This window comes from Alosa pseudoharengus, unplaced genomic scaffold, assembly GCF_046254945.1.
Source record: "Alosa pseudoharengus isolate Yale_2024_CS ecotype anadromous, Long Island Sound unplaced genomic scaffold, YU_APseudo_1.1 YU_APseudo_1.1_scf_21, whole genome shotgun sequence".
Lineage (NCBI taxonomy): Eukaryota > Metazoa > Chordata > Actinopteri > Clupeiformes > Clupeidae > Alosa > Alosa pseudoharengus.
Genome location: NW_027468674.1, coordinates 34,328,593 through 34,355,825, shown reverse-complemented (window position 1 = coordinate 34,355,825; position 27,233 = coordinate 34,328,593). Strand labels below are relative to the sequence as shown.

General features: G+C 39.9%; 1 protein-coding gene and 1 long non-coding RNA gene across 2 annotated transcripts in view; one reads left to right on the top strand and one right to left on the bottom strand.

The window, feature by feature from the left end:
• The window catches only part of fmn2b (formin 2b), a 40,847-nt gene extending 26,104 nt beyond the window's left edge, over positions 1-14,743 (bottom strand). The window contains exons 1-5 of the mRNA XM_076298840.1: positions 14,732-14,743; positions 9,270-11,211; positions 8,761-8,927; positions 793-940; positions 616-627 (exon numbers count right to left, since the gene is read on the bottom strand). Of these exons, the coding sequence (XP_076154955.1) occupies positions 616-627; positions 793-940; positions 8,761-8,927; positions 9,270-11,211; positions 14,732-14,743 (2,281 nt within the window). The remainder of the gene's footprint in view (positions 1-615; positions 628-792; positions 941-8,760; positions 8,928-9,269; positions 11,212-14,731) is intronic.
• Positions 14,744-15,397: 654 nt separating this feature from the next.
• Positions 15,398-22,212, top strand: LOC143138623 (uncharacterized). Its single transcript, XR_012990268.1, has 5 exons — positions 15,398-15,479; positions 20,813-20,900; positions 21,267-21,367; positions 21,452-21,517; positions 21,794-22,212. It is a non-coding gene; the product is annotated as an uncharacterized LOC143138623 (long non-coding RNA).
• Positions 22,213-27,233: the final 5,021 nt, after the last annotated feature.

Genomic DNA, 27,233 nt, shown 5'->3' with positions numbered 1-27,233 from the left:
TTTTCACCTTACAACTTTGCTGATAACATTTCAAATAAATGCCAGTTAGCGCATTAGCGAGGATATTGTGTAGTTATACTGTTGATGTTGTTTCATAGCCTTTTGCTTGTGTGTAGTTAGGCCCACTGCTAGATTTTGACAGGAGCTCGCATGTCGCTTTAAAGTAAGCTACTTGGGCTCACTCAAGCTGTCAAACACTGTCCACTCGCCTATGTGGTGCACCCCTCTGGTATACATCCAGTGTTTATCATATGTTAGCTAACTGTATCTGGATGTGTAGCTATCAGAGCAAGACGTTAGAGATGGCGCATGACATGCAGTGATGCCTCGTATAAAAAAAATAAATAAAAAAACGATATTTAAGCACCGAAATGAGGCACCGAAATCCACGTTGTTATTCGATGCAGTTACTACCGTTTGTGTCGGCACCGGTGCCATATTAGAACCGTGTTTCGGTGCCCAACCCTAGTCATCATATAGAAATTTATGAAAGAGACATTTATTCATTATTAGTATTATAAGTTGCCAAGCAGCATTACTGTATGTCTGTATGCAAAAATAAAACAGATCACAGTGGGTCATACAAAAGAGTTTAAAACAACTAAAAATACTCACCTTCACTATCTTCTACAAGAGCATGTATAAAAGGAGAAATACCCAGTTTATAAACATCAGGAGGGAAATAATCAGGCACTTTAAGAAGGCAGTTTATGAAGCATTAAATTAAAGTGAATTCATAAGAGGGACAAAAAAAATCCCACAACATCTGTATGTTCAAGGTTTTTGTCACACCTGCCTCTGTGTACTTCAGCCCTGGCTTTTCTGCTTCCATTCGGCCTGGAGGCCAAAGGGTTTTAAGGTGTCCAGGGAGACGGCCCTCGAATCCCTCCAAAGAGTGGGGCGGCTGGCTAATAGCAGCCCAGGTGTACAGCTGGTCTTGCTAGGGAAAAAGGTAAGTATCAAAAGCAGTGATAATTCCTTACAGTTATTACAGCATTGTCTAGCATTGAACCAGTGCAACATCATATTGTATTACATAAAGAGTGAATAAGAATAAGACACTTCATAATTAACAAAAAGACTGGTTATTGCATAAACATAAAAGTTAGATCTAATGTTTTTAAGCTATATACAGGGTGACATACAATTGCCACAATCATAAAAATTGGGTTTGCACCCCATGTTGTCCTTCCATAAGGGTCATATGAAGTGAAACCAAAATTACCATTTTGACTCCCTCAGTAGAATTTTTTTTATATTTTCCAACTTCAGACATGTCCTGAGGGGATGGTAAAAGAGAAGAGTTGGATCTAAAATTTTTTAGTTGACTACAACGTGGCATATTATTTCAAGAAAAAAAAAAAGTTTTGCATGTCATTCTGAGAGAGTAATAAAGTTGGTGTTTTAAAGGGAGAGGTCACCATTTAGGCCAAATTTAAGAAAATACAGCATTTGAATAAAACTGTTTAAAGACAATCATGCTTTGTAAGATAATGGAAATAAATCTAGCGAAGTGGGGATTGAAGGGGTTTAAGCAGTTTTGCACCAGTCACAACCAATGTTGGATTTTGAAGTGTGGTTACAGAACACTGCAATTTGTTGAATTGTTGCTTATTGTGTGTGTCAAGTTTGGTAAAAATTGGTCCTTTACAGGAGAAGATATAGGCAAAAAAAGCATAATGGGCCACATCCTGACTGACCTGAAATTTTATTGATGCTTAACTTTGAAACGGAGCAACAAATCAAAATCCAAAAAAGCCAATTTTGCTGCCAGTGTCTTTAGATGGTGTGTACCAAATTCCGTGAGAACTGACTGGACAACCTTAAGACTAGTTTGTTTTACTTTCACTGTCAGTTTTTCAAAAATAGTGGGACAATTTGGCATACAGAAAAGGATGGAGTATGGTGCCTTGGATTAGGGCTTCCAGGGAATCAGAGGTAAAACCCATTGGCGGCCTGAAATATGAGCCAAAACGTAAATTGTAGTACCCCATACAGGTATGGTGAGGTCATTACAATTATGTGAGATAAGTTAACGGGGTCCAAGCAACATGGCAGCAGTGGCAACAACCCAGCAGCAATCACAATGATTTGGAAGTGGCAGTTACGGAATATTACAATTTGACAGTTGTAGGTGTAATTGATTTGGCAATTTATGTAGAATCTGAGGAAACAGGTTTGCATGCAGTTGATCTGAGCTAAAACATTGAATGTGCATATTATCGGTGACCCCTTATGCGCGATTTCTTTCATATTTGGTACATAGTACTATGTGTGATTATGAAGTTTCATGAAGATCAGCCATAGAAAGAAGGCCAGGCATAAATGCTCCAAATTGATATTGACATTGATATGTTGCAGTTATAGTGCCCCCTATGGACAGACTTTTAAAACATTCTATACAATATACACCCTTACAACTGCATAAACAAACATGTGCGTTCCCAATGTATTTCCAATGGCACAGAAAACAACACTGAGCCCCTTGATTTTTACCTTTCCTCAGTTCATCCAGCTGTTCTCTGAGTCTAGCGATGCCACTTTTAGCTCCAACCTAGCATAGATCATTGAATCGGATTAGACCATTAGCATCTTGCCTGCTAGCATCACGTTTAAAAGTGACTACGATTTCTGGTAATTTTTCTATTCAAAACTTGTCTCCCCTCGAGTTGGAAAGTGTAATAAGACCAACAAAAAATGAAACGTGGCTATTTTCTAGGCCGATTTGACATGGAACTATACTCTCATTCAGGGGTAATAATCCAATCACTAACCAATTTGTCTGCTGCAGCTCAACCTTGTTGCTGGAAGTTAGCCTACGGGGACTATTTTCAGATGCTGCATGATATCATTGTGCTGCTGCGCCCATGGTGTTCCTTGATTATCACGCTGGAATGAGAATATAGTTCCATGTCAAATCAGCTTAGAAAATCACCATGTTTCATTTTCCGTTGGTCTCGAGAGGAGACAAGTTTTAAATAGAAAAATTACTGGAAGTCTTAGTCATTTTTAAACGTGATGCTAGCAGGCGAGATGCTAATGGTCTAATCCGATTCAATCATCTATGCTAGGCTGGAGCTAAAAGTGGTATCGCCAGACTCAGAGAACGGCTGGATGAACTGGAGAAAGGTAAAAAACAATTGTTTAACTCAAGGGGAGGTGGAAAATGAGTAATTCCCCAAACGGTGGAATATCCCTTTAAAATAACTATTTTGATGGCGCATGAACTCTTAATAGGGCAAACTATTATACTTTGAGTGAAAATGTACACATTAATTATTTTTATTATGTTTCTCAACTGCTATTTCCATTCTTATAAAGAAAATATTAAGGTTGATTATTTTAAACTTGTGTTTATAGTCTTGTGTAACTAGTTTGCTGTTTCTTTGACTGTGTATTATTCTTGTTCCATCCTAGTAAAAGCAGCTGACATACAGTGCTGTATGTGTATTGCTCCCTTCCCGATTTCTTGCATATTTTGTCACACTAAAATATTTCTGATAATCAAACTAATTTTAATTTTTGACAAAAATAACCCGAAGTAACCGAGTAAACACAAAATGCAGTTTTTAAATGATGATTTCCTTTCTTGAAGGAAAAAAGCTATCCAACCCTACCTGGCCCTATGTAAAAAAGTAATTGCCCCCTTAGTTATTAAATTAACCAACTAACTAAATTTAATTGATAATTGGATTCAACTTCACCAGACACACCCAGGCATGATTACTGCCAGCCCTGTTCAATCTTAACATCACTTAAATAGAACCTATCTGGCAATGTCAAGTTGGCTAAAAGGTCTCAAAAAGTAGCACATGATTTCCGATCTAAGGAAATTCAAGAACAGATGAGAAACAGTCATTGACATCGATCAGTCTGAAAAGGGCTCTGAGAGTCATTATCTACAAATACAGAAAGCTTGGAACAGTCATGAACCGTTCCAGGAGTGGCCGATCTACCAAAATTTCTTCAAGAGCGCATCAACGACTTATCCAGGTCATAAAAGAACCTAGAATAACATTTAAAAGAACTGCAGGCCTCACTTGCCTCAGTTAAGGTCAGTGTTCATGATTCCACAATAAGAAAGAGACTGGGCAAAAGGCGAAAACCACTGCTGACCAAAAAGAATGCAATAAAATAAAGGCTTGTTTCATAATTGTAAATAACATCTTGATGATATATTTGTAGGGCTGTAACGATACACCAACCTCACGATTCGGTTTGTATCACGATTTTTGACCCACGGTTCGATACAAATCTCGATTTTTCTTTTTTTTTTTTTGGGGGGGGGGGGGGGGGGGGCTAGACATTTTATTAAATAACATTTTAATAGCCTCCCTTAGAACACCAGAGGATTACAATATAATATCTATTATTTTATATCGTGATATAAAAATTTTTTCGGAATGACTGATATTTATGACCGCACACTATGCAGATTAGCCTATAGCCTAGGCCTACTATTTTTTATTGCAACTCTACCTCTTTAATTCAGCTGTCTGGTTGAAGCCTGGAAATATTGTAAACAAAGTAGCATAGTTGGCTAGCTTAGCCTATCATAGTCTACTGATTGGACTGTTCAGTTTCCCCATGTGTGTTTAAGTTTCAAGGTAATACTTGTTCTCCTTGGGACAGGCCCTTTTGGGAAACGTTGGTATTGAGATGATCAGTCAACTTCCATGCAAGAGTTTTAAACAAATATGTGCAGCATGCTAATGATGCTAAGCGGATTTAATAGTAATTTAGCTAGTCGTCTTCTATGCATCCTTGCTTTCACGATTGTGAATGTTTTATTTAAGTCGCGCGTGTTCATTGAGCAGGAGAGGGAGGGAGAGTGAGAGGGAGGGAGCGCGAGAGAGCGGGGAAGGAGAGGGGGTTTACTTCTATAGTGTTTGGTAAAGTTGCACACATAGTCTACAATGAAAGCAAGGAGAGGTATGACATTTTTTATTTATTTATTTATTTATTTATTTATTTGTTGACGTTAAACGTAGGCTACCGATAAGTAAAGCGGGAGATGTGGGTTGCTTTTGCAGCCGCGTAAGCTGCAAAGCACTGCGTGAAACACTAGAAATTGGGTGTGTCGCGATTCTGCTTTTTCACACTGCAGAGTATCGCGGATATGAATGTCGCGATTTCGGTTTCGAATCGTATATCGTTACAGCCCTATATATTTGGGATAATATTCTGTGGACTGATGAGTTAGAAGTGGAACTTTTTGGAAGACATGGGTCTCGTTACATTTGGCATAAATCTAACACAGCATTCCACAACAAAAACATTTATACCAACAGTCAAACGCAGTGGTGGTAGTGTGATGGTCTGGGGCTGCTTTGCTGCTTCAGGACCTGGGCAACTTGACATACTGTAGTTAATGGAACCATGAATTCTGCTCTCTACCAGAAAATCCTGAAGGAAAATGTCTGGCCATCAGTTTGTGACTTATAGCATGTGCAGTTGGGTTATGCAGCAGGATAATGATCCAAAGCACAAGGGTGGCACAACCAGTTATTAGGTTTACACTTATATCACTGACAACAGTTGTCCGGAGAGGATATTGCCATTTAAAAAGTGAGGTTGCAGCCCTCAACTAATGTTGATGTTGTGTTTTGTCATGTCATGTTGTGTTTTGGCCTGATGTGCCACCCTCTACCTACTAATCACAAAGTCAGTAGTGTTTTGGCATCCAGGTTGGCAACCTCGAGTCAGGGGGGAGGGGATACACCGCTCTACAGTAATTTGAAAGTGATTGCAGTACCAGTTTTGGCCACAATCTTACATATGGTTCCTTTAACCTTTAATAAATGAAATGATCATTTAAAAGCTGCATTTTGTTTTCTTGGTCTTTTTCTTTCTTCTTATATTACAATTAGTTGGATGATCTGAAACATTTGAATGTGCCAAATATCCAAAAAAACAAGAAATCGGGAAGGGGGCACATACTTTTCCACAGCACTGTATGCTGTGTTTCACTTTAAGAATGGACTTCTTTGCATAATTTAAAGTAGACCCGTATGTATACCCGATGGTATGACTGTCCTTTCAACCATCATTCAGAATGCCAAGCCTAGACCAGGGTTCGACAGGAGACCTCTAAACATGGGATGCTGAGTGGCTAACCCCCTGCACCATGGATATAAAATTACATTTGGTAAAGCGGAGACCATTACAAGCCAAGATATAATCATGAAGTGATAATGGACCACTTCCTAGACATCTGTTGTTATGTGGAAATTTGAAACAGAAATCCAAAAAAGTCAATTTTGTCAGTACTGCAGACTGTATTTGTAAAGGTTTTGTGGGGAATCCACTGAACAGCCTAGGAGGAATTTGTTTTCCCTTCACGTTAGAATTTTTGAATATTGTGGAAAAACTACATTTTTAGAGTAGGACACAAGATTACAGCGGTGAAAGAATATTGTTTCTAGGCCAAGCCGTTGTTTAGATATGTGCAAAAAAATTACATTTGATACCGGCCCTGCCTAAGGGTGCAGTACCCCATAGTTCTGTATCTGAGTAGTTAAATTTCCAGCCTGCCTGCTAATTTTTTGAGTTTCTAGGTTTTTGCTGCCCAACCACTTTTACCAGAGAAGAAGAATATGAAAAATCTGAACAATGAAAAATAGGGTTTCAGCAGCTGCTGTGCTTGGGCCTCTAATAATCCTTACAAAAACAATAAGGATCCAGCAGCTTTGCTGTTTGCATGGAGAATTTGGGGCTATACTACTAATATGAAGCAATGTTACTGGCTTATCCAGGTAACCTCAGGTGTAACTGCAGATCTCAAGAATATGCCCCTTTTGAGAAGCTCGGCGCAGTGTTCTTTTAGAGATCAGCAGTTACTCACCAAGTTCCCTAGATACATCAGTAAGCTTGCTTTGTAGTATACCCCTTTGGTGAACCCCTACTTCTACTTTCCAACAGTGATCCTTTTTTGTTTCTCTTACCATCATCCTCACTGTGATTAGGTGCTTGTCCAGACAAATTTGTCACAGTTCCAGTTGATTGGAACTTTATAATTATTGCCTTACATGTGCAGTCAGCGATTGTACACGATTTCAAGCCCATAACATTTTTGTCACATTCAGCAATCATCTCCTCACGACCACTAGCTGCCCATTCTGTAGAGTAGGCTACACTGTAAAAAAAAAACGGTCTGTGTAGGCAGCCCAGGCTCTGAAAACAAGAAACAAAGAAAGTGGGGGCAGCCTGTCCCCCAAACAAAAACAAAACCATGCATTGAGTTTGTCTGGGAATACTGAAGGGGGGGTTAGCTACCTTGCTGGTGAGTTTTGTATAGAGAGCTGTCTCACTAGACATGACTTCGGATTGAATGCATCTTTTAAGAATGAGTGTAGCACTCTAGAATCTTTGATTAACACTACGGTATAATGTTAGCAAAAGCTGGTACGTTAAACTAAACTAGCTTATGGAAGCTAGTATGCTAACAGTAGCATTTTTTTTTACATACGGCACATATATAAGACCAGAGGCTGTCAATGGTATAATCAGATAGTACAGTATTTATTTCTGGCTAGGTCTTGACAAATCTAAGCAAAATAATGTGAAACAAATCACATTTCAACAGATTCAGCAGCCATTACCAGTGTCATCCGCCATCTTTGTTTACTTTTCACAGCTGATTCAGACGTTGCTGCTTATGGGATTATGGATAGTAGGGAGCATGGAGGATGCATCAATGCTGCCTTCAAAAATGACTGTTATTTGGGTAATTCTAAGATATCTTTTTTTTTATTTTTCAAACCGCACTTGCTGCCTCGCTCCCTAGTTAGATACCTTAAAAGGCAGCAGTTTTTATTGTTTCAAACAGAGCCATTGTGTGTTGTTTAGGACAAAAGCATCAGCTAATACATTTAAATATATACATAAACATAGATAAAGCGAGTTCCTGCGCAATTGCTGACTCCAGATTTAACTGTAGTAACATGTGGCAACATTTTTTAATTTTAACTTTTAATAATATTTCCAAACTTAATACACTTTTCTCTTATTTGAATTTTGTATTCGCACCATTATGGGGCTAAACATGGACACTCCACTACAACCAAGACAAATGTATTTGTCAGGGGTTAATTTGACATTTTTGTTGTAAAAACTTTATAATGTGAGATTATTATTGATAGTATTATCATGAGATGATCAAGTGATCTTGTCAAAACAATGTGTAAACTTTCTATGTTTAATATAGGTACCTTGTGGTAACCTGCTAATCCAATACATTGTCATTTTCAAAATAATGTTTAATACCAAGTAGCCAGACAACTTGTTGGTGTAGAAAGCAGGAAATGTTTTGAGTTCTCTGTATGCTATTATAGATCTCCTTCTAGCAAAATAAACTGGTCTACTGGCACATTAATGACACATGATGTTACATGCACGTAGATGCAAAATATATATAATAACATTAAATTGAGTTTAATAGATTGGCCCCACTGTCAACAATGCCCAATACAGTTATTAGTGTCACTATCGGACCAATATCTGATATCAGTATTGGTGCATTCCTAGCTCAGATCGAGCTTTATCCGATCATATCTAATCAAAATATTATTTCAGATACTCAGTGGGGAGGGGTGTAATTAGCTGTTCAACTGAAATATCAACAAACTGCACCTCAAACTGTATGATATTATTAAATTCTTCTCACATACATTCTTCTCTCAAGAGGGATACTAAATGCCTGCATGTCATAATATAAGTAGGACTTGTAAACCTAAAAAGGTGACAACAAGATGGACTCACATTGAACTTTGGAGTGATCTGAGAGGTGCTGCTGCTATACTGTTCGCGGAAACAATCGCCAAAGGGTAAGAGAAGGCCCATGGCAAGGATACGGGAGCACAACTTTTCTGCTTCCTCTGGCTGAGCATCCTCCTGCTGCTGGAAGAACTTTTCCAATAAAGTACGACCTGGAAAAATTCAATAAATGGCGCCGATTACACATGAACAAAATCATTACAAAACAAATTAACTGTGTTAAAATGTAAAAAAAGGATTAATCAATTGGGCTACCTGTCTCTTTGGAAGCTTCTGACAAATAAGAGATTAGGGAATGACTACTTTTAATCAGTTTTTTTTTTTTATATTTAAAATTTTTTTAATTTTATATTCTACCCAATGATTTAGAACCACTCTCAAAGCGCCACATGTCCTTGCTAACCTACACAAAGACAAATATCTTTTAAACCAATCCAGAGTGACATTTCTTTTCCACACCTACAATTCAAGTTGATAAAATGACCTCTGCTCACCTGAGAAGACATCTTGAAAGGTGCTAGTCTGACCACATGAGGATCGGCGGGCTGTAGACAAAGGCTGGCTGCCACCATGCAAACGCTCTTCCAAACCTCTATATTCCAAATAGTCAGCAGACCCAGCCATTGGAGTCAAGGGACGGTTTTGCAGTTCTTCAGTCCAGTCAGCAGAGCGGCTAATAGGACCAGTTATACTGTGAGAACGTTTCCGTTTCCTATGCCACTTCTCTCCTGGCCTGTCCTCTTGGTGACGCCTAGAAAATAAGGGACTGTGTGATGGTGAAGGAGCAGGAGAACCGCTGGTCGAACCACTGAGTTGGCGTGTGGTTGTCCTAATGTAGTATGGATGGATAGGAGGATAAGGTTTCACCTGTGGGCTGGAGACATTAGGTGTTGTCAGTGTGGACTTAGGCACCTGACTAGCCAGAGGACTCTCCTGAGACCACAGGGAATCTGAAACTATGCTTTTCCGCCTCTTGAATGCTGGGGACTCAAATCTCTGTCTCTCCTCCACAGTAATACAGTCTGTATCCAAAATATTTGCATCATGTTCCTCTGGATCAGAGATAGCCATGCTACTTCCTACATAAATATTTTCCACATCCAAGATGGTGTCCTTATGGCTCTGACTACTTATTGTGCAGACAGAGTTCTCTTCAGAGTGTTGAGGTGTAAGGGTTGGGCTGTTATCAAGCTCCTTTTCCTCCTCAACTTCCTCAATAGCCTCGACTGCACTCTCAAATGAGGCAGTGAGGTCAGGAAAGCTGTTAATGCTGGTTGTCTTAGCAACCAAGCTGTCATCTCCCCTGTCTACGTTGCTTGTAGTGGTGGGGGGTGGTAGCGAAGCAGTCACATCCTCACTACACAGGCCCTCTCCCTCTTTTGTCCCTTGAGGGAGTATAGCAGCTGCCACCGGTGCAGACTGAACAACACAAAAGGCCTTAGAACTGCTTAGCTCTCCATTCACAGCAGCCATAGAGGTTACACACCTCTCCCCCTCCTCCTGCTGCTTCTCTGCTATGACCAGGGAAGGCAAATCCACCTCAGCCAAGAGCCCATTTTCTGCCTCATGTAACGGGGGAGGCTCTGTTTCAGAGGTGGGGGATGCAGCAGTCTTGGTGGCAGTGGTCTTTTTAAGCTCCACGCCATTAGTCCATCTCCGCATATCCTCAGTGCTGGGAATAATGACCCCCTGCTGGAGCCTAATAGCCTGCTCGATATCTGCGAGTAAATCATCCTGCTCCGTCGCAGAGTGAAAACTGTAGATGTCCGTGTCAGACCCTGAGCTGCCTCTTTGTTGTCCCCCCTTTTCAGGAGGGACTGTTGGCTGGCTCTCCTTAGGTGGCGGGCAGGGTGGCTCAGCGTCGGCATCAGAGTGTCCTAGCTCATCGCCTGAGAGGCTGAGCTTGGGGGTTTTGTTGCGCAGTGACTGAACACTGTCCAACTCATCCTGTGAATCCAATATATCCTCTTTGGAGCTTGCAGAAAGGCCCTTTTTAAGGTTCTTGCGTTTGCGTATGTTTGAAAACACAGATGATTTTGACTCTGACTTGGCCTTCCTTTTGCCTGTTTCTCCTCCTTTACTGTGCTTACCATGATTCTTCTTCCCATGAAATCCTTTCTTTGTGCTGCCCTCTGCATCACACAGGCCTCCATTGTCCACAGTCCCATCATTTCCATCCCCTGTGGTGGCTGCTCTCTTTAACTTGCCGTCCTGGTTTCCCATGGTTTTCATAAAGCGTACTCCCCCTGGGATCAAGCCATGGCTGAGCCACTGACACAGGCTTTTCTGCGTGTGTCGTTCCAGTGAAAAAGATGCGGCTGCTGTTGCTGCTGCTACCGAGTGGCTGGGTGAGGGAGGCTCACTCTCCCCTGATGATGTCAGCAGAGGAAGGGAGGATGCTGATGCAAAGGATACATACTCATGCCCCTCCTCCTCCTGCAGCAAGAGACAATGGTGTTGGTGGTTATACTGACACTAAACTGACGTAATCTAAAAGATATGGTAGCCTACAAACATCACAAAAATCATTCTTAATTATTTCATATGCATTAGTCCCTCGTGGGCACATTTTGTGAAGTGTAGACAATGTAGACAGGCTTTTAGGTCAGGCTTCTCTGTCTTACTCTTAGCAATACTCTAAAAGGCAATTAATTAAACGCCAAAATATCAAACTTAATACACAAATAAATTTATTACTATATTTATTATTATTCATTTCATAAACCTTTTAACAACAAAAAACATAAATAGGCTTGTGAGATCACTGCTGTTTCAATCGAATTCCCATAATATCTGGGATGGGCTAGGCTTACTCTGCATTTTCCCTTCCCGTCTCAAATAGATGTTTTTCTTGATGGTTTATAGGCTCCGACGCCGTAATTACCATATACAATGGGGGTGGGGGTGGGGGGTGATATAAAAATATATAAATAAAGAAAAAATGCTATACTACAGAAAACCAATAAGCACCGCCATCTGAAATGGTAATTGGTAAACGTAATCATACACAAATTAGTAGCCTAGTGATGGTTCCAGAGAGAGTACACCCCTGAATGGTTTGTCCTGGTGGTTTCCCATTTTTCGTTAGTGGCATACACTATCAAAAGCTTCCATTTACTGCACCAAACTGCAGTGCAATATGTCTATCAACAATATCGCAAAAGCTACTGGCAGGCCTACAATTCTCACAAAACTTGGTGGAAAGGTGTAGGCTAGCACAGGCTAAGGAAACCCCATTAATTTTTGGAGCCGATATGACTCAAAGGGAACTTTTCCATATTGTAAGCCTCTTCTCTCGCAGTGATAGCAAAATAAAACCTACTGTAGTGCCCTTTCAGTTTTGAAATGATGAATTTGTGCGTAGTGCCAGTGTCATTCATTTCTTTCACATGTCTTACAACATAAATAATACATTCATAGTCAGTCTAGTAGTAGCCTAATGTCAGAAATGAACCTGTCTAGGCCTCTTAGAAATCATAGGTTGTTCCATGTTAAATTTAGATGTGCACTCAATCGCGCTTCCATGCAGGCGAAAAGAAGGACTGGTAGGTTAGTAACGTATGGAAGCCCATTTTCAAACTACAAACTATTTCATATTTGTGAGGTTAAAACTCAAAATTATGAGATTTAAAGTCATAATTATTATGAGTTCTGAAGTCATCATAATGAGGTCATAATTATGAGATTCAAAGTCATAATTATGAGATAAAAAAAATCATAATTATGAGATAAAAAGTCATAATTACGACATGTCATAACTATGAGATTTTAAGATGTGATTATGAGATTTAGTCATAATTATGAGAAATAAAGTCGTAATTATGAGTTCAAAAGTCAAAGTTTCGACTTTATTGGTAGGTAGACTGCCCTGACCATAATTTCCTTCGAGTTTGAAAGTGATCACGCATATTCATCACGCAAGGCGGACTTGTGATCGGGAAGTTCGGGACATGTTATATGGATATTAGGCTATGCAGATGCAGCAACATGGCTGGTGTGCATATGCCACTTAAAACGAGAGTAGCCTACATAGACAGAGATTAGATTCAACTTTATTGTCATTGCACACTTTATTGTCATCGAGTACAAGCAGAGACTTTCTAATGTGGAGACACAGCACTCAAAAAATCCTCCATAGAAATGCATGGGGCTAGTTTGTAACGCCAATATGGCCGTTGTCTACGCATATCCCACCCCTTCCTCGGCAAAACGTCGACATGTGAATACATTGAGCCAATCATGTGGTGTGATGTGAATACATTGAGCCAATCATATGGTGTGTTGTGAAGACATCGTGCCAATCATGTGTTGTGAACTCGCTGCTGGAGCAAGATTGGTGTTGTGAAGCCTTGCGCACGCGCATTTCTGCCGAATAGGATGCCCGATGAGTGCCCAAAAAGCGTTGCAATATGGCCGCCAAGTGGAGGGACTTCCCTAAAAGGACTTTGGTACAAGCACATAGACAACGAAATGCAGTTTGCGTCCAACCAGAAATGCAAAAAAGCAATGTGATATACAAAGTATAGACAGGTGGTCACGAGACAGGACAAAATATAGCGGGCAATGTAGACAGTAGTATACAGTTGGTTTACAGAAGGTGGTTTACAGTAATATAAATTAAATATAAATACGTGCAGTGTATTGGCAGTAACCTTATAAGAGCAGAATAAATATGTTTATGTACTGGAGTATGAACAATGTATGAACAACATGTACAGATTATGTGCAGTGTAGTAGCAGTAACATTATAATAGTACTGTAGTAAGAATAATATAGATATGCAGTATATATTTAACATTCAGCGTATACAGAAATCCTGAAGTGAAATTCAATACCTTATAATACCTTTTTTAATACCTTCTCAAAAAAATGTAAAACCTCAACACCACAGTGATTTTCATCGGCGAAACCTTTCTTAGCTTAGTTATTTAAATATATTGATTGGGGGTAGGAAATTAATTGATTTTGAATTTCAGCTCATACCCACCTGATCAATCGGATTCAATCCTATTCGTACAGACCTATGAAGTTTGCCTACAAAAAAGCTGTCATCTTCATCTAACAATAACAGATTAATGCTGTTGTCAAGTTGTCTTTTTACCACCTTAGAATCGTAAGTAAAGCCAAAACTATGTTTTCTTTCAAAGACTGAGATATTGATTAATGCCTTTATTTCATCCCGTCTGGACTACTGTAACTCTCTTTATTTTGATGTCACTCAGTCCACTCTATCCAAACTTCAGATGGTACAAAATGCAGCTGCAAGGCTGCTCACCAAGTCTAAAAAGACACAACATATTTCTCCAGTTTTGAAATCCCTGCAATGGTTACTAGTGAAAATTAGAGTAGATTACACAATTCTTCTTTTTGTCTTTAAAGCTTTAAATGGACTAGCTCCCCAATACACGTGAGCTTGTACACTTTCACTGCCCTCCCAGAACTCTGAGGTCCTCAGATAAACTACTGCTCTCAGTACCTCAGAGTCGTCTAAAAAATAAAGGTGACCGTACTTTTTCAGTAGCTGGGCCCAAGTTTTCACATTAGATCCACACCAACTATTGGTGCTTTTAAAGCCAAGTTAAAAGAACATATGCTGTCAATGGCTTTTAAATGAAGTGTGGAATGTAATTAATATTTTGAATAGTTTTATTTTCCTGTTATAACGAGATCCAGGTACTTGCGATTTTTCCTAACATGGGGATTTTGAATAATCACACCTGTTAAACTCAACCTTTTGGCATCTGGCAATGTCATTTTCAGTCAGAACAAACATATTGGTCAAGAGAAAATCAACATTACATCAATATTTGCCAGGGGATGAATAATTTTGTTCTTAACTGTAGTTCTTGTATATAGTTCTTGTCCGTTTCTGTGTGTTTGCATGCTGTATAGTTATTTTGCAATGGATACTCAATTCTTTAATCCGTCCGTGGTTACAGCTCCTGTCTCTACATACCTCCTGAAGCATAATACGCAGGACTCCCACTTCTCAGGGCCAGTTTGAGCCATTACAAAGTATGGCAGGGTGCCTGCCTGTATACACCTACCTATGCTTAATTAGATAGATAGATACTTTATTGATCCCCAAGGGGAAATTCAGGGGGTCTCAGTAGCATACAGACATCACACACAACATGCACTTACAGCAGAAATGGTAAATATAAGTATAAGTATAAACATATAACCAAACTCCACTGTACAAATAAGACAGTAGGAGATAAGAAAAACTAACAAAACTAAATGCTAATGTAAGGAGTCCTAATGTTTCTATACTGATCAAACTCCTGATCATGTGAACTCTTGATTAATTACCCTACCACATGATGGTATGACCTCATGGTGGGCCCATTGTCACATATTGCTGCTACAACAACTTTTGATTATATCTCTAACCTTTGCCTTTTTCACAGGAGAAACTAACTAGGAAGCAGGAAACGTAATTAATGTGTACATTGTCATGTCTTGATTAATGCACTCTCACTACAACAATGGTCTCAAGTCTCATCAAAGTACTTCTCATGTGACCCAAAATCAGCTGACCTCCAACCATGTGATCCCAAATCAGCTGACCTCCAATCATGTGAATGTAACCAACCACAAACTAGGTAGCCTATTTAAGTGAAGTTTACAGAGCATTCTAGGAGCCATTCTGTAGTCAGAATCTCCCGCACCACTAAGGTGTGTAGTCATCATCTTCTGAGCTGGTATGTTCATTCTCTGATTGCTTCATATGGTTTCCTAAATGTTCCTTTAACCTGTTTTCGTAGCTTTCACATTATTCATTTAGATGTACCTTCTATAATGTATTGGATGAATAGCTTGTATCTGACAAATAAATTGTTATGTTCTGACCCACATAGCCTTTCTATTGAACTTGTAGTCCAGAGTAGCAGTTTAGGTAACGTTACTAGCATAATGGACGGTTGGGATTAGTTATCGCCGCCGTAGAAACTAAATCACCTGGGAGCTGGCATGTTATTATGAAATGACCAAGCATTACACAGCGGTGGGCAGTTTGTCAGCGATGGTCCTAGATTGGTCGCGAAAACCTAGCACAGCCTGACCCCCTGTAGCATAGGAATCGGCAGATGGAGGAGACCTATAGTATATATTCCTAAGCTTGAGCGCGTGTCACAAGAAAACGAGTTAGGCATTCTCATTAACAATATGTATTGTGGGCGTATCAACCCACTAAGGATAACAATGTTACAATGAACCGAAACTTTTCTAATATTGAGCGGAGTCAGATTTATTAGGTTTAACAGGGGTTTATAATCAATTGATATATTTCCAACAGCGCGCGGACAGCTTCACGATTTCCTTCGACCACTCCCAGTTCCCTCATTGGTCCTGACGAGTGACGTCTTACACTAAATATACTATATAAATTAAATGTAAAAAAATCCAGTGTGCTTGAGGGTGATCAAGAATGAGATGCTTGTACTGTAGTGACAGGGCCTGTAGTTCTGTGTGCATGGTGAGGTGCTCAAGAGAGTGAGTGTCATGGTGAAGGTGCAAAAGGTGCAAATTAAAGAGCTTGTTGGGCATTTCACTGCAACACCTGCCTTATAGTCTAACCACTTCAATAAAATCAATCATTTTCTTCATATGGGCACAATGAAGGCTGGAATGGTGTAATAGGTCAACACTGCCTCCTGACCAGGGGCCGTATTCACAAAGCCTTTTATCTTACCACTAGGAGTACTCCTAAATCGCACTAAAAGATTTTAGCTAGGAGTTTTCTCTTAAAAGTTATTCACAAAGCCTTTCAGACCTACTCTTAGTAAGGAAAAATGACAACTCCTAAACTAAGAGTGAGTCTTCGTTGCTATGGATGACGTCATTACTCATGTACGAGCTTGACTGAAGTGACCACCTTGATTGGCTGATGATTGTAACGCGGGAATGATTCCAAACACCTCCCTTACGATGATGAGTGACATGTGACAGGTCTGAGAATGTGTGCGCTACACAAGTAGTGCGAAGGACGGAAGATGATGAATAACTGAATAAAAAGGCCTAGGCATAAAAAAAAAAAAAAAGGTTTGGTTCCTGTTGGTTGTCAGTTGAGGCCATGGGTCGGTAGGGAATTTTTTTTTTTTTTTTTTTTTTTTTTCCAGTGGCAGTAAGGGATAGGTAGAAAATCAATCCCACCAGGATTTCGCGAGGTTTTTTGAGACTGTTGCGACCTAAAATGCCTGGATGGAAGTTGCGGTGATTTTAGCTGTTTCTTGTGGAGAAATTGCGGGAGGAAGTGAAAATTGCAAAAATAGTTTAAATTTAGGGCAATTAAGGTTAGTAAGACCAAAATCACACTGATAATCTTGATGCTTATTAAAAAGGATAATCAAAGGTAAACAGTAAGGATTACAGAAAATCAAAGTAGGCCTACTTTATTTGTGAAAATGCTTTGACTGAGGTAATTCACAAAGCATTATAGTAGAACTGTCCAAAAAAGACAGTCACCTAAAGAGATGGCATGTCATATGTTTCAATACATTCATATATTTTGTAATTCATATTAAGTTCATATCTTTTTAATAATTCAGTCTGTGGCCTGCATAATTACTAATATCCAAGTAAGTATCTAGTAATTTCATATTGATTTAAACTATTTGACTACACTTCTGTTTAATGTCATTACATTGGTGGTGTACGTCTAATTGACTGTCTGCCCCTTTAAGGACGTGAGAGTAGCCTAATTACATTTCTGAGTGGATTGGAAGGCTTGCATCTCACTGTGTTCAGCTATGAGTGTAAATCACTTTTTGCATAGTGCATTACCATATGTGGATGCAAGTGGGAATGTCTTCTATGTCATTAGTTAAAATAAATGTTAAAAAAAAACAACTCGAATGAAATCATTCTTGGATCATAGAAGAGGTAAATGTCAATTTTATTAATTTTTATGATTTTGGTAGCACTACTCAAACTAAGCCCACAAGCTAGCAAACATAAGCTTGACATAAACATGACATAAGCTAAAAGGACATATCCAGGTAAACGTTTGCCAATGGGTTGCATAGCCTACTCAAATGTCAGTAAAACAAGTAGGCCTTAATTAACTTACTTTCATAGCCTAGGTAGGTTAGCAACACCAGGTTGAGAGATGCAAGCAGATCGTTAACGTTAGCCTTCTATTTATTGTCATCAAAACTGCAGAGGAACGAACACTTAGGGCAGTCTTTGGTGTCATATGCAGAAGGTGCAGAAGTAAGTGTGCCATCTGGCTCAATATTCTGCGCGAGGGACTGTTGCGGTAGGTGACATTTCACAGTGAAACTACGATGACAAATTTGCGAAAAAGTTGCGGTGTTTGGACAAAATTGCGAGTGCCTTGGTAAGTGACGAAAACAATCGTCTTCGTGAACTGTGCATAGGCTACTTTGTAACAGAGAGAATACGCTCATCCCTATACATAACGCAAGGGGTAATTAATGTAATTATAGTTTATTTGTGGATTTATTTCATGTAGCCTAGACTATTTAGTGTTATTTCTTCCCCAAGCTCATAACATAAATTTGGGTCGCACATAAATTGACAGGGTCGGTCGGAAACCGTTTTTTTATGCCCTAGCCTAAATGAATAAAGAGTAAGGCAAAACAAATAGCCTAGTAGCCTAATGAAACATAGGCCTACGGATTGATGCAGTATCTTTGCAACATTATTCAATTAATCTGTCACCATATGCCTACGTCTGCAAAGAGGAGAACATTTTTAATTTTATTCACAATGAAACGTTACATTTAATTTACATGTTAACAATGAGTAGTTTTGGTTGTTGTTTAGGCGTTATAGCATCCCTTTTATGCCTAGGCTACAATGCAAAATTGTTCCCTCGCAATTGTAAGCTCCTGTTGCCGCATACCCATTTCAAAACATTGCAACGTGAAATGCCACAAAAAGCTGTTTGTGAATAGGTCTTAGTGAGTTAGGAGTCCTCTTGACTTCTTTTAAGCTGTCCCAGACTTAGGTGCTACTTTTAGGTCTAAAATACTTCGTGAATTACTTTTAGTGAAAAAAATTAGTCCTAAAGTTAGGAGTGACACGCCCATTATTTTTTAGAGTTGCTCCTAAATTCGCCACTTAGGAGCTATTTTTAGCCTTAAAATTCTTTGTGAATACGGCCCCTGATTCCTTAAAGGTTTTCACCAACTCAGACCCCCATGTATACGTGTTTTCCCTTGGAAAATCATTTTGAGCCTGGCTTTACACACAATCTAATTTGTTGTTTGTTCGCAAATGAGCGCATATTTAAACATTAAAATAGAAAAAATATGCGATGCAATACATTTTACTCAACTGAGGAAGTTTCATGGTGATAGCTATAATTTAACATTTTTACCCTATTCACCTGTAGTGTCTCGCCTTAATTATGTTATGCTAATAATGCAAATTTCCCAAAGTGCAACTTTTAGTAACCAAGTAGTAGCCAAGTAACCAACGTTCTTAAGGGTGACATTTAGTAACCAAGATGAAGTTGAATTCCATCCACTAGGCCTATAGATGACATTTCTGCCATAAAACTTTAGGGTACTCAACATTTCTGGGTTTATTATTGGCCCTATGGGGGATGCAACTAGACTAAATACCCCCCAGGTTAGTTCTGTGGCATAAATTCCCATTACATGGCTCTTCATAATGCTGCAGAATGCTCCATTCACTTGAATGGTCCTTCACAACGTTCGGGTGGTCTGATATTTTTCGATAACGCCCTAAATAACTGACTTGACTAATGACTTGTTTGTGATTTTTAATTATCAATAAATTTTGACATCATACAGCCTTAGGCTCCGTAATCTCTGGCAACTAACGTTACAAGTTTTATTGACATTCACCTATCAGTTCATGTTTGACATGGGTACACTGAAAAAGTGTTGCAGCCTTAGTTGAAAGTTTAAAGTTTAAAGTTTAAAGTTTTCCACATAATGTAGGCCAGGGGTGTCAAACATAAGGCCCGGGGGCCAGATCAGGCCCGCCAGCAGGTTTCATACGGCCCCCAGATGTTTTAGGTAGGAAGGGAAAATGAGAAAAAAAGATATTCACATCCAGTTGTCTTCAACAATGTGTAAGCAATATCTCTATGATAATGGATAAACTGATTAAACCTAGCACTACCCATCCTCAGGAAGGAAGAAGTGGAAAAATGAACATGGAAGTAGGACATTTCAAGAGAGAAAGAGCCATACCAGTATATGACAGCAGTACATTATTTGTACTTGTTTGCTCATAAAATCATCAAATGATACTCTGATACACATGCAGAAAAATGATAATGACCATGACGGCCCCCCACAAGGTCTCATTCCAACAAACCGGCCCATTACCTAATATGAGTTTGACACCCCTGATGTAGGCTAACCTAAAAGTAAAGCCTCTCTTTACTCATGATGACCACAAAATAAGTTGCTCACCTGACGGCAGCCAAGGCCTGACTGGCTGAACACTGGATGATCCCTTCTTTTTCGCTATCAAACGTCACCAAGAAGATAGGCTACCACCAACAGTCTCATCCTGCTCACTTGAAGTTAACCAAATAGTTGCATATCCTACTCTGACAATTAGGTGTGCCATTGTGCCCAGATAACCTAGGTTAAGTTGAAAGGAAGACGCAGTTACAACTCCGAGCTAACTGACCAGTTCATAGTATGAAAGTTGCCTGCTAGCGTTGGCAAATTTACATCGCTAGGAAACATGGTAGGCCTACAAACCTTGCATATTCAGAATGTCAAATGTGAGTTGCATGATACCAATGGCTATAGGCTATTATATGAAATACGCGACAGTGATTTTGCTGCTTGAATTTGTTTTCTCTCGGTGACTAATGTTTTTAGTAGACACAGCATTCCAAGTCATTGTTACTTTAAAACCAGGCTAGTCTGTGGCCGAAAACAGCAAAAAATTTTTTAAATTGATTTAGAGTAGGCCTGGGTTATGGGGGTCTCTAATAACTGGGGCTGAATGGTATGGACGATAGGCCGATACTCACAGATTGCTGACTCCATTTTTCTTCCATGGTTTGATTTCCCCCGGGAAGCCGTGCCCCCATTCGTGTAAGAGGGAATGCAACCATGCCACATCCACATGACTTAAGATGTCGGTGTTAAATCTTTTGTCACCACAAGGTCAGCCATTTTAATCACTTTAAAGAAATATAAATTAATATTTATTTATGTATTTTTATTGAAAAATGTGATCATATGAGGTCATGGGCCGTGACACAAAGGCTCTACCTACTTAAACAATATACAACAAATAGGAGTGTGGGGATCTACACAAACATCCACACAACACCTATATCACATGATGTCTTGAAGTCACATGACTAATTAGGAAGTGTTTGCTGGCTGCAAGTCAGATTTTTTTTGTGTTGGTGCTGGACACTATTGTCCGAGTTGGGCTCCCTTTTCATGCAGGTACTGTTGGTCATGGTAGAGCATGTTTAATCACTGCCATTTGAATTTTAATACTTATTTATTTCATTTTATCAGGGTAATTTCTAGAAGGTTGTGTCTACTCTTCACGGAGGACACAGGCTTCTGCATGGAGTTTTAACATTTGTGATCACCTCATTGTGACCTGGGCTGCATTGGTAAATTTCTTAATATGCACATTTTCCATTGAATGTTTTATACCTGCATTGGAACATGTCTTAAACTACTTTCTCTGTCCGTAGCAACGGAACATTCGCCTTTTTGCTCTCATGTGTCAATGAGCTGTGGACAGTTGAGCATATTGAAAAGTAGGCCTATATTTTCTAGCTATGTTTGAGTGGACTGTGCTATGTTGTTTAATGAGGCTGGCAACTAACATGCTTGTTCTCTCCTGACAAGGGACCAGTCCAGCCACTGTTTTCCTGTAATTAGTACGCATTTCTTTATTGCGTTTGTTTGTTTGTTTGTTTATCTGACTTTGCCTCTGGGCCTACCACCCATGTGCCCCGATCATAGTATTGTACATTAACAAGTGGTGCTATTGATGCTGGTGGTTTTCCTCCCTAACTATGTCCTTTGCTTAGGCTATCGCTGTACAAGGCCGGATCCACACTGATGCTTTGCCCCTTCTTGCCAAGGGACCACATTGGGAGACACTGTCTTGGTGTGTACTTATAACTACAACACGGTGTGATATTTTGTAGTGGTATCGAAAGACCTTAAGTGTGTAGTGCTTGCTGCAACAGGACACGTGTGACATTTTGTAGTGGTATCTGAAGATCTTGAGTGTGTAGTGCTTGCTGTGTTGCATGCTTCGTCTGGTGTTGGGTTGCTGTCTCCTGTTTTTCTGTCTCACCAGGGTCCTCCTGAGCAGGGGTTTTGCATTGGCTGATCCAACCTTCCTAGACTGAGGAAAATCCACCAGTTTATAGCAGTATTTTAAGATTTAGAACTTTTCTACTGCTTTTGTACTAAATTGTAATAAATTTGAAATACATTTACATATCTGCCTCTTGTCTACTGTCCCTTTGCGGGGAACATATAGAATTAGCCACACTACATTCAGGGAAAGATCTGTGGGTCCTCCTGCCCATCATCAGGGGGTGGCGTAGTCAGACTGTAAAGAAGGTATACCGCTTGATGGGTACCACAGGAGGTAAAGGTAAATAATCCTAACTTGGCTAATTGAAGTTGTTGATGTCAGGGAGATGGCTAAATTGCGTATTATTATATTGCTTATTCTTCCTTTATTCAAGTTGGCCTAGGCTACATTCAAAAAGAGCTAAAATTTATTTTTGCTTCACTAATGGATTTTAGTCAGAACCCACTGATGGTAGCCTATAGCCTGGGGCCTCATTTATAAAACTGAGCGTAGATTCCATCCTAAAACATTGTGTAGCCTACGCCCCAACCTTGAAATCTGCGTAGGCTATGCACGAAAATATTCTGATTTATAAAACCGTGCGCGTGCGGCGCACAATTTTACGCAGGCGGCTATTATAAATACCAACCTGCGTTGAATTGTCCGTGCGTACAGGAGCATCATAGTCCGGAGGGGTATTTCACAAAATCTAGATAAGGGATTAAGCTGGGATTTTTAGGTTATCCTGTATGAATTTAGCCTTGACTTGGTTTCACAAAAGAGATGGCACATAAATTACCATGGGGATTTATTCTCTGCACCTAGCCTGGTCCCGACCAGGCTAACAGCCAAGCTAAGTTAATTCTAATAGTAACTAGAAAAGCATTTCCTGAAGGAAATACAGTGCATGAAAATGCAAAAAATATGATGTAAAATATCATACAGAGTAAAAACAAACTATATTGGTTGCTAGGTAGATGGGGTTTAATATAGTTGGAATGACTGAACAGTTAAATAGGTGGATAGTTGATATAGTTAAATGATTTGCTTGGTAGATAAGGTTTAATATAGTTGGAATGATTGAACGGTTAAATAGGTGGATAATTTAAATGGTTAAATTATTTAGGTAGATAATTGACGATAACTGACAGTTGGAATGGCTCTAATGTTTGCTAGCAGTTATGCTAACTATGTTATCAAAAATAATAATGTTAACCAAGTTACTTAACTTAGCTAATGTTTTCATTTTTAGTAGTATGCTAACTATGCTAACTAGCATGCTAACATGTTAAGTATGCTAACCATGTGACTTAGCTAACGTAGCTAATCATTTTTAGCAGTTATTTTCATGCACTGTAATTATGTCGTCTTATTGGTTCAGCTAGTCATTCACATCAGACCTCTGTGCTAATTTTTAAGGAGCTTTATTCCATTTATAAACTATTTGCTAAATGTATTTGCTCGCAAAACAAAACAAATAGTCTGCCTACTACCATATGGTTATTATTTTAATTGGGATAGCCTTATAATTATTAACATAGGCCTAGGTACTCATTGTTTGCTTATTTTATTGATGGACGTTTGATGAATAGCCTACTGTAGTTGATTGGAAGTGGAGGGGCAAGTTTTCGAAGGTATTTTCAACTATAATATTAAGGTATATCATACTATGTGCATATTTGCAGTGGCAAGCGCTTTCTTAATGACGTTGCGTGCCGAGACAAGGAAGCACTCACACGTGGGTGCATATGTAAATTTGCATTCCGTTGGTCTACCACGCCTACTCCTGCTGTTTTACAGAAATAGCCGTGATTCCCCATTCCACAACTTTACTTCATTGTTATATCAAAAGCGGTTGTTCACTTTGTGTGACTGACGCTATTTTCGCATCTTTTTTATTCCAACCGTGGGCACTTTGGAGCAGAAACGAGAACGCGCACACATCCTGATTTACTTACACCTGGCTTACATAGTCGCTCATCCTGGATTGGCATTAGTGAAACGAGTTGAGCTAGGATGACCAGACAACGCTATGTCAAACCTCGCTTTATCACATCTTGGATGTCTTAATTCTGCCTTTGTGAAATACCCCTCGGGCCATGAATTCAAAACCCTGTAGGCATTTTTGAGGAAAAGTGATCGATCATACATGATATTGTGGTGAAACTGACCCGGGGGGATTATTGGATTATTGAATGATTGACTGCTGTGGAATGATTGACTGTTTGATTGACATGTGCTGGATGTAATTGCGCTCACCTGAGAGCGAGGGAACAAGAAGGGGGGGGGGAGACGCGGGGGCACGAGACGCGGGGAGACTGTTTGTGACTGGCACTCGGGGTGGGTGCTGTTCGTGGCTTTTAGTGTCACCGGCAGTGAAGCAAGGGGACGTGGGATTTAGTAAGTGCCTTACGGTCATACGTTCTGGTCTCCGCGGCCAAAGACTGGGCCTTTGCTCCGCGGCTATCTGCTACTTCCTCACCCAAAGACTGTTTTGCTCCGTTTGTTATCAGCTACCTCTTCCGACAAAGACTGTTGCTCCGCTTGCTATCTGCTACTGCTACAAGGACCATTTGCTACTGTTACAAGGACTATTTTGCTCCGTTTGTTATCTGCTAGGCCTACTTGGCCAAAGACTGTTGCCCCGCTCGCTATCTGCTACTTCCTCTGCCAAGGACTATTCCGCTCCGTTTGCTATCTGCTACTTCCTGGCAGTGTTGCCAGATGCCAGCAAGGTTTTCCAGCCCAAAACCTCGTCAAAAACCGCGAGAATGCACAAAAAACCGCCCAAATTTGCTTTTGCTTGTTTCTCATTTAAGCACATTGAAATCATTAACAAGCTTTAAAATTACCCATTTTTCGACTTAGCCTATCCAATTTCAGAAACAATATTCAATCAAATGAACGCAAAAGTAGGCTACACGGACCTCAGTCAGACTATTCTTCTATAAGCTTATGTTACGGAAAATAATGCAATAAACGTAGACTATCAATGAGTCTGTTTGTGTCAATAGACGCTTGGAACAAAAGCATTCAGTAGGCTAGCCTAACATAAAAACATTGAGTGGATATATGAACATACAAAATAGCCTAACGCACAACATTTCAATTATTTATAATAGCAACATGACATGCATATTCATGTATAACATTAGATGAAATCGCATTGATTATAGAACAGGGGTGTCGACTCTTTGCAGTGCGTTCATAACTGGTGGGCCAACTCTAGGCTACACAAAAAATATTTTCATAGGCCTACGCCAAATGTAGGCTAAAGGCTTGAGTTAAACTTGAGTCTGACACCTGTGATTTAGAACAATTAATTAATACATAGGCGCTATCTATTCCCTGAGACAGGCAGTTAGGCCTAGAGTTTTCATGAAAATCGCGCTGAACATAGGCTATTTAGGACAGTGTCAGTGCGCTCTTTGCAGAAGCAGTGCGTTCATGCATGGCAACTCTATACACGCAAAAAATATTTTCATACGCCAGATATAGGCTAAAGGCAAACTTGAGTTTGACACCTGTAATTTAGAACAATTAGTAGGCCTACCTGACAGGCAGTTAAACCTAGAGTTTTCATGAAAGTCGCGTTGAACAAACAGGGGTGTCAGTGCGCTCATGCAGAAGCAGAACTTCATGCATGGCGGGCCATCTCTACACAAAAAACATAGGCCTATGGCCTAGGCCCTTCGTGAAAATTGCTTTGAGCAATTGTTATTAGGCCTAAAAATAATTAAAAAGTTCTAGTAGGCTTTGTCAAACTTCCTCAACAACTGTCGGGCTGGACGGAACATGGGCCATAGTCCTATGTCAAGCCATTCGCGCAAGACCTGTGCGTACATCCATCAACCCTGAAAGAAGGGGAAAGTCCATCCTGTCTAATCTTTCAGCAGTGTGCACCCTCATGAAGAGGGGACGAAAGGGGGACATGGGGGACGAAAGAACAGCTTAAACTGTGCCCCGATCATAGTATTGTACATTAACAAGTGGTGCTATTGATGCTGGTGGTTTTCCTCCCTAACTATGTCCTTTGCTTAGGCTATCGCTGTACAAGGCCGGATCCACACTGATGCTTTGCCCCTTCTTGCCAAGGGACCACATTGGGAGACACTGTCTTGGTGTGTACTTATAACTACAACACGGTGTGATATTTTGTAGTGGTATCGAAAGACCTTAAGTGTGTAGTGCTTGCTGCAACAGGACACGTGTGACATTTTGTAGTGGTATCTGAAGATCTTGAGTGTGTAGTGCTTGCTGTGTTGCATGCTTCGTCTGGTGTTGGGTTGCTGTCTCCTGTTTTTCTGTCTCACCAGGGTCCTCCTGAGCAGGGGTTTTGCATTGGCTGATCCAACCTTCCTAGACTGAGGAAAATCCACCAGTTTATAGCAGTATTTTAAGATTTAGAACTTTTCTACTGCTTTTGTACTAAATTGTAATAAATTTGAAATACATTTACATATCTGCCTCTTGTCTACTGTCCCTTTGCGGGGAACATATAGAATTAGCCACACTACATTCAGGGAAAGATCTGTGGGTCCTCCTGCCCATCATCAGGGGGTGGCGTAGTCAGACTGTAAAGAAGGTATACCGCTTGATGGGTACCACAGGAGGTAAAGGTAAATAATCCTAACTTGGCTAATTGAAGTTGTTGATGTCAGGGAGATGGCTAAATTGCGTATTATTATATTGCTTATTCTTCCTTTATTCAAGTTGGCCTAGGCTACATTCAAAAATAGCTAAAATTTATTTTTGCTTCACTAATGGATTTTAGTCAGAACCCACTGATGGTAGCCTATAGCCTGGGGCCTCATTTATAAAACTGAGCGTAGATTCCATCCTAAAACATTGTGTAGCCTACGCCCCAACCTTGAAATCTGCGTAGGCTATGCACGAAAATATTCTGATTTATAAAACCGTGCGCGTGTGGCGCACAATTTTACGCAGGCGGCTATTATAAATACCAACCTGCGTTGAATTGTCCGTGCGTACAGGAGCATCATAGTCCGGAGGGGTATTTCACAAAATCTAGATAAGGGATTAAGCTGGGATTTTTAGGTTATCCTGTATGAATTTAGCCTTGACTTGGTTTCACAAAAGAGATGGCACATAAATTACCATGGGGATTTATTCTCTGCACCTAGCCTGGTCCCGACCAGGCT